The sequence below is a fragment of the Pyrgilauda ruficollis genome, unplaced genomic scaffold (genome assembly GCF_017590135.1).
Source record: "Pyrgilauda ruficollis isolate IOZ18807 unplaced genomic scaffold, ASM1759013v1 scaffold50, whole genome shotgun sequence".
NCBI classification, from domain to species: Eukaryota; Metazoa; Chordata; class Aves; order Passeriformes; family Passeridae; genus Pyrgilauda; species Pyrgilauda ruficollis.
In genome coordinates, this window is record NW_024526600.1 from 7,821,177 (window position 1) to 7,835,484 (window position 14,308).

Consider the following 14,308-nt stretch of genomic DNA (forward strand, 5'->3'; position numbering starts at 1 on the left):
ATCAAATTCCTTGGAGGTGCTCAAGAAACCGTGAGATGTTGCACTTAGTGCTGTGGTCTGGTTACAAGGTGGTGATTGGTCTAAGGTTGTACTTGGTGATCTTGGAAGCCTTTCCCACCTTAATGACCCTATACTTTTATGATTCCATATCAGATTCCACAGTCCAACAGAAGAACTTTACCACCTAATTATTTTTTAGACAGGAATTAATGAAGGGGTGATGGAAGGGTAAAAATTGTTACAGGATATCTGAATCATCTCAATTTCTCATTGTATTACTCTTCCACTTAACGTGTTTCAGGCAAGCTCTTACAGATATATGATTTTGAAAACCAATTTGGATGTAATCCCATAATAAAAATTATTATAAGAAACATGGACATGGAAAAATGTGAGGCCCAATACTTCCAGTGTTGATATATGCAAGATGACTGTGGTAAACACAACTGCTGATCTCTGGGGTTTTTGGGCTGAATGAGTTGAATAAGCATTATATTCCCAGCTCTCAATAAAATCACAGTGCTTCACCAATGGTTGGCAGAACTTGGAAAACTTTCAGCTTGCTTTGCAGCTTTTGATAATTTATAAAACTGCCAACAGGACTTAGGCATAAAGTTTTGATTGAGATACTGGTAAAATTTTGAGTGAGCTTTTCCTTATTTCAGAGTTTCTTAAGCAGACTGAAAGGCTACAAGAAACACTTGCAAATGACACCAGCTAATTTTTACACAAAGTGTAACATTTATAATTTTTAAGTGATGCCTTTTATTTATTTATGTGGCATAAGCACGGGTATAAAACCTGGCATGCTTGTAAATAAAAAAGCTGCTATTGTGTGGGAGTGCTAATGTGAATAATAAACATTAAGCTTTTCTGTGAACTGTAATTCAGCCACTTTTTCATTTCTGGTATTTACTTGTGACTTGTAATAAGAGAGTAATTAACTTTGCCCTGAAATAAATGATGAGTTACCTGCTGGATTTCAAACACTTGATATTTAATATAGATGGAAGTGTTACACTGCTTTGCATTTTTTTAGTGGATAATTAAGTTTAAAATCTTTTGAATGGATGAGCCTTTTTTAACACATGTATCTCTCCAGAATTTATGGTTAATAGATCACCAATTTTCCCACAAAATAACTATGAGGATGACGGCTCTAGCTACTCTGGAAAATAGTCCTGAGATCGGAATAAGCTAAAACCAGCACATGTTACTGCAGCTTCAGTTCTTATACTTTACGTTCAGAAGACAGGAATAATTATGTTTCCTCTAAAACCATGCTGTGAGAATTAAATAATGACTGGGTCTTAACAAATTCCCACTGTTAAAACCATGGAGGAGCTTTAGGAATATGGGGGATGAGCCGTAATAGCACTTCCATATGTGCATAACTTTAAGTAGATGAGTAATCCCCTTGAAATAATTGGTAATATTAATGCACGTAAAACTAAGCAGCTGTGTAATTGCTTGAAGGATTGGAGTCAGTGTTCTAAAACTGGCTTAAATTTAATCTTACATAAACTATAGGTAGTATGACAAAGGTTATCGCAGCTCAAGCTTTTCTGATATTATTTCATCAATTTTGGCAGGCCCAAACAGGAATGAATATAAATCTGGGCAATAGGGGAGTTTTGTCTGCCTTTGTGGATTCTGATTTTCTATCAGATTTTCCTGGTACTATATGGAATGGCATCTATAGAAGAACTGATACAGCAAATAAAATACTTTTTTTCAAAGATATTTTTTCATTTGTACTAAGAGTGAAGGTTTGTATAGTCATGGTTTGTGACTTATTTCTCAGTTGTAAGAAAAATCACATATTATTGTGCATTCACATTTCAGTGAAAAGGAAAACTATGAATTGTGTTAGAGGTGTCTGAAAGTAGATGACTGTCCTCTTGCAAATGCAGGAACCCGCAAACACACTTCATACTGAAGGCCCCTCATGCCAATTTGCATGAGGATTAAATAGCTTTTTAATTGCTGTTAAATTATGCCAGTTAAACTGTGATTTCATGCAAATATTAAGCTGTAATGACATGCAGTGAATCATTTACTAAGATTTAGAACTTGGAACAAAGAGAGACAATTAATTGTAATCCTCAGATTCAGCTAAATTATGTGTCACTGGGCTTTTATGAATGTGGCCTGATTGCTTTGTTATCATTTATAAATTATACAAAGATTATTTGGCACATTGGAAAAAGCTGGCAGCAATAACCCTTCTGCAGACATCTGTATGCAAAGCTCTCAGGGATTTCCTTGTATTGATTTTTAAGAAAAACAAGTACATTGGTGAAAATAAGGGATCCTTTCCTCACAGCAAAATGCATGACTTTGAGTTTGATGAGAAAGAATAAAATACAGCTCAGATGGATGAGCATTATAAAAACATGCAGTTCTTCTGCTGAGATGGAACTCAGCCAGAGCGTGAGTAATGTCCTTTTCTTCATTTACAAATTACAATGAGGAAGTATTTTGACACTTGCTGTGGAGGAGACTGGCGTGGATGTCTTATGGTGAAGCAGGTCTGCTCTGAAAGCAGCAGAGCTGAGTTTGTGCCTCATGTGGTGCTTTGCACCTCATCTCATTTATGTATTCTCCTCCTCTCTGAAGGCAAAGCGCATTTTCCTGTGTGTGGAATGAAGAGGAGCAAACCCAGCACTGCAGAAGTCTGGTGAGGGCAATGCAGTATTTTACACACTTGGGAGTGAAGACTGTCTGGAAAACAAATTGTTACTGTTTAAGTAAGAACTGTCCATTATACACTACTGGACTCAGAATTTTATGTCATTTGACTAGTGAAGTTACAGCAGAAGGGCAAAGACTAACCATCACCTTAGGATACTCAGCATCTACCTGTGCCCTTGAGTTCATAATTGTGTTTTGATATCTATACATGTAGCATAGATAAATAGTGTCACTTGATGTAGAATTATATTTTTCACTTTTCACTTATTCTTTTCCTGTGAGGCAGGCAGGAAGAATGGAAGCCAGTGACTGCAAACCAATACCTCAAGTCTGAGCATAATGTTAAATTGCAAAAAAGTGTGTATACATATAACAATAGAGGCAGTAAAGACCTCAAGTGTGTTGCCTGATTTTGCTGCTGAAATTCAGTGTTGACTTAAAAATAGAGGATATACTTTGTGGCAGAAGTTATTGAACAGAGCATAAGTTTGTCAGGTTCAAATTGTTTAAGTGTAACATTAAAAGAGAGCAATTCATACAACCCAGACAACCAACATAAGCCTGCCTGACCTTGAAAAGATGGATCAATTCATCCAATTACTTTATAGTGGGAAATGTTAGACTTTATGTACAGAGTAATCAGACAGGGGATTAGATGTGATGCTATTTGTTGCTCACTGTGTATGCAGAGATCGCTGCATATACAGATAGAGTACTTGCATGTGGCAAAGAAATACAATAAGAAGGAAGAGTAGCAGTGAGAGATTGATAAGAAGTGTAAGTCAAATTAAAAGAGCCTAGGAGAAGGAGATTACCAATATATTCTAATGTAATTTTCATTCCTCTTACTGAAATTAGATTTCTATTGTGGTCTTCCGCAAAGTGAACGCTCTCCTCCAAGAAATGCAGCTACATAAAGTAAAAATGGGAGCTGTACAATTTTGTAAAAGCACACAGTACTTTCACAGAATTGAAGTGGATTTGAAGCTCATCTAGAAAGAAGTGGATGCCTGTCTTAAATCAAGGTAGGTTTTTTTTCCATAATGCTACATATGCAAGTTTCTCAGTAGTGAGGAAGAGCTCTGGAGTGAGGAATACTGCCTAACCCCATACTGCCTAGCCCTAGGCAGGAATGAAAAGAGAAAACAAAATATCCATCTTAAGCATGGAGCAGCAAATAAAATGGGCACCAATAAAGTCAGTCAAAATGTTTGAACATGAAGACAGTTGTAAGGGGAATCCACTGCTCATTCTGTGTTTCATTTAAGAATATCTCTCCCTTCAAAGGTCCCAAGAAAAATTTATGGTTCTTATATCATGTCTCATATGTCAAGATAGAAATCTGAAAACGAATAAGAAAAATGCAAAACCAAAGGTAGTTATGTAAAAACGGCATTTCATTTCTGCACAGCATTTTCTGTCTATTTAGTCAAAGTTCCTAATTTTCTTAAAACTTTTCAACTCCTTTTTTTTTTTAATAGTAAAAACATGACAGTTTGGAAGGACCAATCTAAATTCCACTCATATCTGTATCTTTCTTTATTAAATTTAAATTAGCCACATCTGCACAGATCCAACAAAAGCAGTGAGGTTGTATTTATGACAGAAACATAATTTTAATAACTGAGAGACAAATTTGAAGGCAGTGGGGCTAAAGATATCACTTGGGGAATAACTTGGCCTGAAGACTCTCCATTACTGCTGATGTGCAAGGTAAGAACACAGTCTGCCTGTCAAGAGCTTCAGTGTCATTAGCAGAGCTGACAATTAGTGAAATAATCATCACTGTAGGTGTAAGATGAAATCACCTGCTGTGCCAATCAATGAAGTACTGATACCTTGCAGCCTAGGCTGAATAGGAGACAGTGCATGGTGGCACTGAACCAAGAAACCAGAATGTGCTTCACTGTCTCCTTTAGTTCTTCCTTCTCCCAAGTTGAGGTGAGATGAGGCACTGATATCCTGTTGTGGTTGATTTTTGCCCTGCCTCAATTCACTCAGTTACTTTGGCTGACATCCTCAACAGGAATGTGGAGGTCTGACCAAGATTTTCCTGACAATTTTCACCCAAAGCAGCTCTCTGCACTCACATTTAAGAAATCAGCAGGGTGTTGAAGTAACTGCACTCTGATGCCACAGGGCTCTCATGCTCCTCCCTACCTTATCAACATACCAGGATATCAGGGCTTATAATTGTGCCCTGAAAGACAATTATGGAATCACAATGCCACATTTAGTAATTTTTTCAAAGAACTCTCTTTTGGCAATGAAAAGTCAATGACTTACAAATAATATGGAGCCACATCTGCATAATGTATGAGTGAAACCCTCTTCCCAAGCATGAAAGTGTCAAGAACACCTGGGATGTTTTGGCTCTGGGAGTAAGTTTTGTGCTTGAGGCACTGATTTGAGTGGAATTTTTGTAATCACCATTTTCCCATGGGAAGCCTGAAAGGATGCAGTTTATTCCCTCACAAACTTCATGCAAAATGCCAGGCCCATGTGCTCTGCTCCAAAGTGAGCTGGGACTGGGGACACTCTCTGAACCCTGAGCCCCTGAGCAATCCAGAGGCTGGATTTCCTTTCCCCCTGAAAACCTTCTGGTTAGATTAAACAGTTTTCTGCCTTGGGTCTGAGGAGTGCCATTTTTAGTGACCATCACCCTCATGAAGTGGATGGACAATGTCTTGGTTTCGGTAATGACCTCAGTGCCTATGAATTTGCAAATCAGCTTTAAATTCTCATGTCTATTCTAAATTTGCCCAGTCCAGTGTCATTGGAAAAAGCAGCATGAGCAGAGGAAGTAGCTCAATTCAGTCAGCTCAGTTATTTTTTCGTGATGCTGCATGAAACATCCCAAAACACAGCTATGCACTGATGGTTATTGCAACAGCAACTTTGTCTTTAGGGCTTTATCTCTTAAAATTTTTGTATACTTAATCTGTCAAAATACTTCATTAATTTAACATGTTAGTTTTTTAGAATTCTCTTAATTGTGGCTATTAAGTACCAATATCAAATCTTCCACCAAAAGAATTAATAAAGTGTTATACTAAAAACCGAGTGTCTTAGAGGATTCTACAAAATCTTTAATCACCTTATTAAAAAAATTATTTTCATAGCTTATTAAAATATAGTATTTTGCACACAGCTTTTCAAATACTGCTGTTTGTTCCAGTTTTGAGATTAAACAGATATAGTTGCTTCACAATCAATAAATTAATCCCAGTGAGTAATGAACCATGAATGAAAATCTATAAGAAATATTTTATTAAGTGGTAAGAAAACTTATGCTATGTATGTCTAGACATAAGCTCATTGATCAAATTAATAAATATCTCTTAGAATTTCTGTCCCCAGAATGGTGGACATCAGGCTTATTTTAGGGACAAATACAGGTTAGTCTAAAATCACAAAATTATGTATTCTAAAATTCATCAAAAAACCTTAATGAATTTTCATTATCACAGTTGCATAAGAGGGAATAACTCTCTGTTAAAAGAAGGTGATGGTGCAAGAGGTTTAAATTATATCTCGTTCTGATTTGTTACATTTTTTCCCTTTCTAAAAATTATTTTCTTGTCTTTTTAGAGTATTTAGTTTTTATTTGATTGTGTGGGGATATTTGTCTTATATTTTTCATTTAAATCTGAGGAGACAGTGGAGCATGTTACATCAGTGTTTTTCTTTACACGACTCCAGCTCTTTAAAAGTTTTTGCACTAGCAAATTTTAAAGTATATAAAATGCACATTACTGGTAGTGAAAACACCATACTGTTATCTATATTACAACAATTACACTTCTTTCTGTTACATCTCTGAATTACAAGTTCAAAAGTCACCAAACTAAGAAATCTGGGTATGTTTACAGTTATCTAGACACTAAGCAGAAATATGCCATTTGAATTTTGATTTTAAAAGTCTCTTTTGATTAACAGGAATGGAATTCTTCACAAACTCATAGTTTGGGGTTGTTTTTTTTTTTTTAAATACAAAATCAAATAGAGGAGGCAACGGAATTGCCAACACTGGTAATGATCAGACTTACGGGTACATGCCATAGTGGGTGGGTCCTTCTCAGCTCTGAAATAACCTTTCTCACACTGACAGACAGAAGTTGCTTCTATGTGAGTCAAACTATGTGGAGGGCACTTGGAGCACTTCACATTTCCAGCAAATGCTTTATAGAATCCAGGCCTGCAAGCTGCAAAGTAAGAAGATAAGTTTCATTAATAGAAGAACATTTTGACCATAAATAAAATCTGTTCCAGGCAGTAATAATGCTGCTGCTTTCCTTTCCAATCTAGACATAGACGCTTTGATGATACAATTATTGACATCTTTTATTTTTGTATATGGACTTAAAAGAATAAAAATAATCTGTTCTTGGTATATAATAGGGAATTGTTAAGAAAGATAACCCCAATTTTTAGTCAGGCCTCAATGCTGCTTGAAATCGTCTCTAAGTGACTTCACTACTATCACTAAACATTATTTATATTTTATCTACATGTATTAACCAAACAGAGTGAGATAACTTCTATATCTGCCAGAGCTGTTAATATGGCTTCCTTACTGAAGTAATGGACAACTTGCAACACCTAAAATATTTACCCCCACAATTCCTTGATGAGATAGGGATGACATCCCCAAATATTTATGGCTGGCCTGATTTGCCTACAGCACCCCAAAAAACCTCTGAGAGCAGGGCGACATCAGCTGGTCCCTGTTAGCATGAGAGGCTGGAGGATGAGGAAGGGATGAAGGAAGAGATGAAGGAAGGAGACTCTGACACTCTCTAGCACAAACCTTCACAACCTTCCTGACTGGGTTAGGAAACAACCTGGAGAGCAGCCAGCCTTGGGACAGGGAATGTTGGGATGCTCAGAGCTCATCACTTCCCCACTTGCTGGGAGCTGGGGTCCCTGCTGTTCTTAACCACAGCAAAAGCTCACAAGCCTTTTTTTGCTGGCCTTTAAAGCAGAAACAAATCATTAAAATAAATCTTATCCCAGATCTCTCGGGTCTGCATACTGAGATATTATTTTAAAATCATCCACAAACTTCATCATACACATTTAAATAGAGATTTCTTTCTTTTTCTGCCAGCTACCACATTTGCACATGCCAAGCATGTATTGCAGTTTCTGTCTTCTGGCTTCCCCATATGAAAACATTAAAAATTAAAGAGCAACTCAGACATGTGCAGATTTTACAGGCTCCTTTTCCTCTTAACTCCTTCAGTAGTACAATGGAAACCAGCACTATAAATATAATTTTGAGGTTCCATGTGGCTTTTTCTCACTTTGACATATTCAAGACTATTTTCTTAACACTGCTAGAAGAAATAGGCAGTACTTCCTTTTCTTGTAATAAGATACAAAAAGATTAAAAATTAGGTGTTTTTAAAAAGTACCTCAAAGTATGCATTTAATGGATTCAGTGTCAGTTCATATTAATTGAGTTATTAAAAGGTATCAACTCATAGATAACATATACAGGATCAGTTTTTCTTCTGATTCCAAAGGCCTTTCTTGATATAAAAGCAGTTTCAGTAGTAGCTGAATGAAAAGGAGTAAGATGACACTGAAAAAGATAACACATGATTGCCTCTCAGAACCCAAGAGCCAATTTTTCAAATGCAATTTCAAGAGCTTAATTTTGACCCAGCAATTTCAGCAGTTCTCCTCCCAGTGTGCTGCTCTGACTTTGCTGAATAGACATTAGAGAGGTATCCTGCCCTGCTGTCACTGACTGGAAAAAAAAAAAAAAAGGATTTCTGGTGTTAGAGATGAAAGGGGTGGGAACAGCAGGGATTTTCCCCTTGGAAGTAGACTGCTGGTCTGATGCAATTGTGATGATAGTGAGTGGCAATTTTCCACTGATTGGAGAGGCAGCAGGTTTGGTGCAGGGAAGAAGGCCCCACTGCAGACACAGGCTGTAGGCACTGACTCCTCTCAGCTTTGCTGGAAGGAAGAGAGGAGGCAAGGCAAAATTGGGGAAAGGATGTGCTTCCCTGCTCCCTCCTTATCTCCTCATGCCCAAATCCTACCCTGATAAATATTAAATTCTTGCTTTATTTCATATGCTACGCTTGTGACTCAAGAGCTGACAATTCAAGATTACAGTTTCATTCAATGCAAAATGAGTGCTCTTTAAAATCCTTATTACTTCTGAAATTCATGTCTGTCAGTTCTGAAATCATTCCTTCTTCCCTTCTGTCCCCCAAACAACAAATTACTTTGGATCAAAAGAAACACAAATTTCTCTTTCAAGAACAGTATTTTGTATAAAATTCAAGAACTTCACTATTTCAAAATCAAACTCAAGGAAAAGATTTATTTCTAACTGAAACAAAACCAAATGTTTTATTCTGAAATGGTAGTCTCTATTGTATTTAAAGCAATTATGTTTTTGACATGGTAAGTCTTAAAAGAAAGCACAGATACTCATTGAAAAGGTGGAGGGGAAAAAATGGATTAAAGCAGATCATTTTACTTCTGAAGTCAACTCAAGTACATCTATCCCTTAAGTCAAGTATGTATCAAATTCCGTGGTAGAGAAGCTACAGGGATACCAGGAAAGCTTTCAATTGAGAGGTTTACAGAGGTATTAACAACCCACTTCTCACCCAAATGCAGAATCTCACAATCATGATTATTGATATTCCAAATAAAAAACAGCCTTTCATAAGCAAGATAAAATAACATAAGCTGAAAGCCCCGAAATGATCACAAGCTTGGGAAAACTCATCCCTCTGGATAACTCAGAACTGACTGCCAGCATTCATGGTGGAACAAAATAAACTGTTATTCTGTCAAAGTCAAGAAATATGCAGGCTCAGTCTGAAATACAGCACTTCAGCTGCTGTACATATCTAAGCTTAGACTCTGATAACAATTATTGTGTTCCAGTGGCAAATTAAAAAAATAATTACTAAATTTACAATTTTCCACAGAAAATCTGCAAATGATTTCTAATGATTGAGTACTCAAAAAAAAAAAAAACCAAAACAAAACAAAAAAAAAACAAAAAAAAAAAAAAAAAAAAACCAAAAAACCCAAAAAAAACCCCAAAACAACAAACCCTCAAGATATTAACAAACAAAAAAATATTGTTTTTATCTGTGTTACCACAGAGTGTTTTTTCTACCTTCCAGGTCACTGGGTGACATCTTGTTTCCCCTAATGTTTTCTACCAGAGGTGACTTTGTGAGTTACTGATTATAGGAAGTGTATGAAATTTGACTTTTGTAAAGCCTGGGGAAAGACAGTTTATTGTCGTAAAGGTTCAGTAATTAGCAGGGTATCTGAATGAACAATTCAGGGACACTACAGGTTTCTCCAATGAAATATGAGCAGCTAGGCAGAGAAGCACTGATAATTTAATTGGGTTAATAAAAGATAACACATCTATAAATGTGCTTTGCTGCAGCTTCATCTGGCTTTGCCATGAGTATTGAAAATTACAAAAGTTTCATATCTGATTTAATTTTCCTTATTTAATGTTGAATAGATGGGATTTAGTTTTGTTTGCTTATTCCATGGCCACCTTTGTGTCTTTTCAATTGCCCAGTCCAGTAAATAAGGCCATGTCTCCATCACTCCACAGCCCTGGGCTCTCCTGTGGAAGAGTCTTTACTGCTTGAGGTTCTTACAGCCATTAAGTTCTTCCCCAGCCTCAGGGGTGCATATTACATAGGCACAAAACTGAGAAAATAAAAAGTGCAGCAATCATCTGACTGGTCATAAAACCTTGTTCCTTAAAAAACCCCAAAAGCAGCATTTTCACAGCTCTGTGGGAGCACATCATTGTCCAAGATTCCAGTTTTCAGTTGTTTCAGTTTCATAACATTTGAATTGACCACTACATTATTAGTTAAAGATGAGTCCAAAGGAAACTTAGTAACAACTTTTAGGCATGTCTGATGCTGTTGGTCTGGGGGTGGGAAGGTATTTGTCATGGAAATGGATTTTTTATAGCTTGCTGAGAACTCATCTATCAAATTAAATCAAAGAAGACGCCGTTGTCATTTACAATGAACGGCAACCATCAGTAGCTGTGGAAGAGGTGTTTTAATCTTTCTGAATCACACATTTTGTTATGCATTTCCACCTCATATATTTTTTTAACCTTGCTTACTGGATCCCACTAATGCCCTGTGAGAGTGGTATCTTTCATATTTGTTACATGCTGAAAGATCTCAATTTTAAAGTCCCTTACCCCTCTTCTATCTGCTCACTTTATAAAGAGGGCAATCCAATAAGGCCTGTTCTATTCTACCACTGTGCAGAAAGAATGAGCTATGATAATATTTTAACCAATTTATATTTTAGTAGAAGTGTTTCAAAAACATAGAAAAGAACATGAAAAAAAGGATGCAATGAAAGTTGGATGCTCTATACTGAAAAATGCAGAATACAATCACAAAATCAAGATTAGGATATTACAGAATTAGGACAATAAAGGTATGAGTACAACCTTTGATTGTGAGCATTATCTGGTTAAATAATCTCATCTTTCTCACATGATTCTTGTTTTATTCAGGCCATGAATGGACTGTGAGGGGGATTCACTTTGGGTCATGTTCAAACTCATAGTGAGACTGTGCAGAATGACTTGCTAGAAACCTGCAGGAGAATCCAGTGAAGAAGGTCAGCCACCACAGATTACAGATTATCAAACATGCTGGTTAGTTCAAACCACAAAAATAAAAGGCATCATGGAATCCAGAAAGCAAAGCTCTAGTTTGATTTAGTGCCTACACAGAGTAAGGATGGGACAGGTGACACCCCTAGAAAATTTAATGACAGAATGAGTCAACTTTGGGGGACAATAGACTGATTTCCCTTTTTTATTTGCAATAAACTTGATAATTAATATTTCTTGGTGCTATGATCTGCACTCAAATGCATGTACGTTCAAATGCTGCAGTCAATCTCTTCTCTTGCCAATATCTCTGCTCTCTAATATTTCTATTCTTAGATTTGGAGAACTGATAGGAGTATTACTCCAACCCTTGGCTTTAGAGAGGAGCAAGGCAGAGGAGACAAAAAGAGGCAGGTATAAGGCTGCTTCTTCAAATATGACTATGTAACGACAATATGTAAATGAAATTAAATCTTCTTCCTCTTTGTGCTTTCTTTTCCCCCTAGTGACTCTTCGTCATTCTCACATTTTAATATTCTGTGGAGTTTTTTTAATGAAAATTATTAGAAGAAATGACAAAGGAGATAATTGCCACATATCAAACAGTATTTTCAGTTCACATCAGTGCAGTTTTTCTCTATATAAATCACTAGTTTCAATACAATAACTTGAACAATTATTCAAGTCACATAGCATGATTTAAAAGAATCTGAGGTTTATCCAAAAGATACATACAGATAAGATATTAATTATATTAATTTTATCAATGTCTGTCACACTAGGTACAATCCAACAGCTCATCAAAGAGCTGGGGGCTGTGCTACACAACCCAGGTGAATCCTCTTCTGCACAGACTCATTTTTGTACTACAAACAAACAAAATCCTAAACAAAACAAAACCAAGCATCCTAAACACTAGACTAGAATTTAAGAATATGATTCTAAATGCATAAGTACTACTCAAAGAAGGAGATGGAAAATGTTTTCAATCCTGATAAAACTCTTTTTCACTTAATTCTTAGAACCAGGTGAAATATTTTTTCCCAGATGAATACAGTAAATAAAATTTACTACTACAACAGGTAGATGGTATGTAAGGGTGTTCCACTGAATACAGAATTAGCAAATTAGTGTTCCAATATAATAAATCAATACAAAATTAGCAAAACAGGCCATTTCATTGAAATATCAAGCACTGAAATCCAGATAAAGACAATATCCATAAAAAAACCCTGTTCATAACACAGGCTACACAGCTGCAAAGAGGGGCTGCACACTTTTCAAATTACCCCTTAGAAATGTTTTATAAGCTGTACTCATGAGTCAAAAGAGATTTTTCTTAGAGAGAAAGTTGCTATATTGCAACTTACAGCAATTTTGTGTGTTTTTATTTCAGACACTCCTTCCTAAAGTCTCACAAGTGACAAAAATGGCTGCAAGACTGAGGTGCTTTATCAGAAACCAACAGGATGCACCTTCACTGATTTGTGCTGCTGACTCTGTGGTGGGGATCCCTGAAGTCAAATAAATTGGTTGAGGTGGGAACTACAAATACTCAAATGCACTGTTCCACACCCAAATTAGTCTTTAGTTCTGTTGACATTTTATGGATAGACCCCACAGAAAAACCGATTGCATAATTAAACAGATTTAGTAAACCCTTAAAGGAGACACTAGAAACTCTGTTTTCTACACTGCATAATTTTTAAAGGAACATCACTGTGTTTTAGGAAGATAGTGAATTAAAGGAATCAGTCAGGCTAATTAGGGCACACAATAGAAATGGTAATCAAGGAACATGGCAGCAGAGAAAAAGAAGGGAAGTAATTTCCTGCAATATATCACTGCATACTCCTGGGATCAGGAAGGTCTGCAGGAAAAGAATGAAAGGAGAAGATCATTACAGCTGCAAGCAGCCATCTGCAGCAACCACCTTTAAACAAAAAAGGAGAAATGTAACCCTGAGAACACTTCAGGGCAATGCAGAACTTGCTCATTGAGTCCTCAAATCTGTACACAGTAGCTGTGAAAACTCTATTTTGAAGTATAATATCAGTAATGCTTTATTTCATTGGTTTTTTTTACTTTTTAATCATTGTTCCATTGTTGAGATTAGCTGGAAGGACTTTTGGGGGAAGGGATAAGGCAGGAGTGTAAGTTTCTCAACTCTGTAGTGAATGCAGCAACAAGAAATATCATTTATTGTAACTACAGAAGGAACCTGTGTTTGGGTAAGTTCTTCAACTCTGTAGTGAATGAAGCAACAAGAAATATCATTTATTGTAACTACAGAAGGAACCTGTGTTTGGTGGAATTTCTCTGTATTATTTCAAGAGGAATTAGTGTCCAACTTCTCCTTTCATAGAAACTTTCATGCTCCTGTGTACAGCTGAGGACTAACTTATCAGAAGATACTGCAAACAGGCAACAGACCATACCAAATATTTCTTTCTGCAGTAGGAAAAAATGGTCTGAATAGATCAGATCCATTTTTTGGCTAATTCCTTTGCACATTATCTATCTCCTGTATCTGTTGGTGGGAACAGTTACAGAATCATCATTTCCTGGCCTGAACACAATAACCAAATGCTAAAAAAATCCCTCCCCTATTAGAAAGCTTTGAAGTGCCTTCATACCGGATACATGTACAAAAACTGCTCACCTGTGGAGAGCAATGTGTCAATCATATTATATCTTTATTATATATTTTATATCAAATACTATCTGTGTTATTCTCCCTGTCCCTTTTATTGGGACATAGAGGGAGAATAACTAATATTATTATATATCCCATAAACTGTAGTTTCTGTCATCCCTCTCCCCATTTTTTCTCCTTCTTCCCCCTAGTATGTGTAATCTTTCTGTTTTCAGCTCTGAACATATGATAAGTAGTTAGTCATGGATTTCCCTTTTTCCTGTGCAGTAACAGCTCCTTGGAATCTGCAGATGCACTTTTCTCTATGC

At 36.4% G+C, this 14,308-nt stretch overlaps 1 protein-coding gene across 3 annotated transcripts in view; it reads right to left on the minus strand.

Annotated features, from left to right (window-relative positions):
* The window catches only part of EPHA6 (EPH receptor A6), a 365,847-nt gene that overhangs the window by 183,737 nt on the left and 167,802 nt on the right, over window positions 1–14,308 (minus strand). For all 3 annotated transcript variants that reach the window (XM_041480224.1, XM_041480226.1, XM_041480225.1), the window contains one exon: window positions 6,744–6,899. In XM_041480224.1, the coding sequence (XP_041336158.1) occupies window positions 6,744–6,899 (156 nt within the window). The remainder of the gene's footprint in view (window positions 1–6,743; window positions 6,900–14,308) is intronic.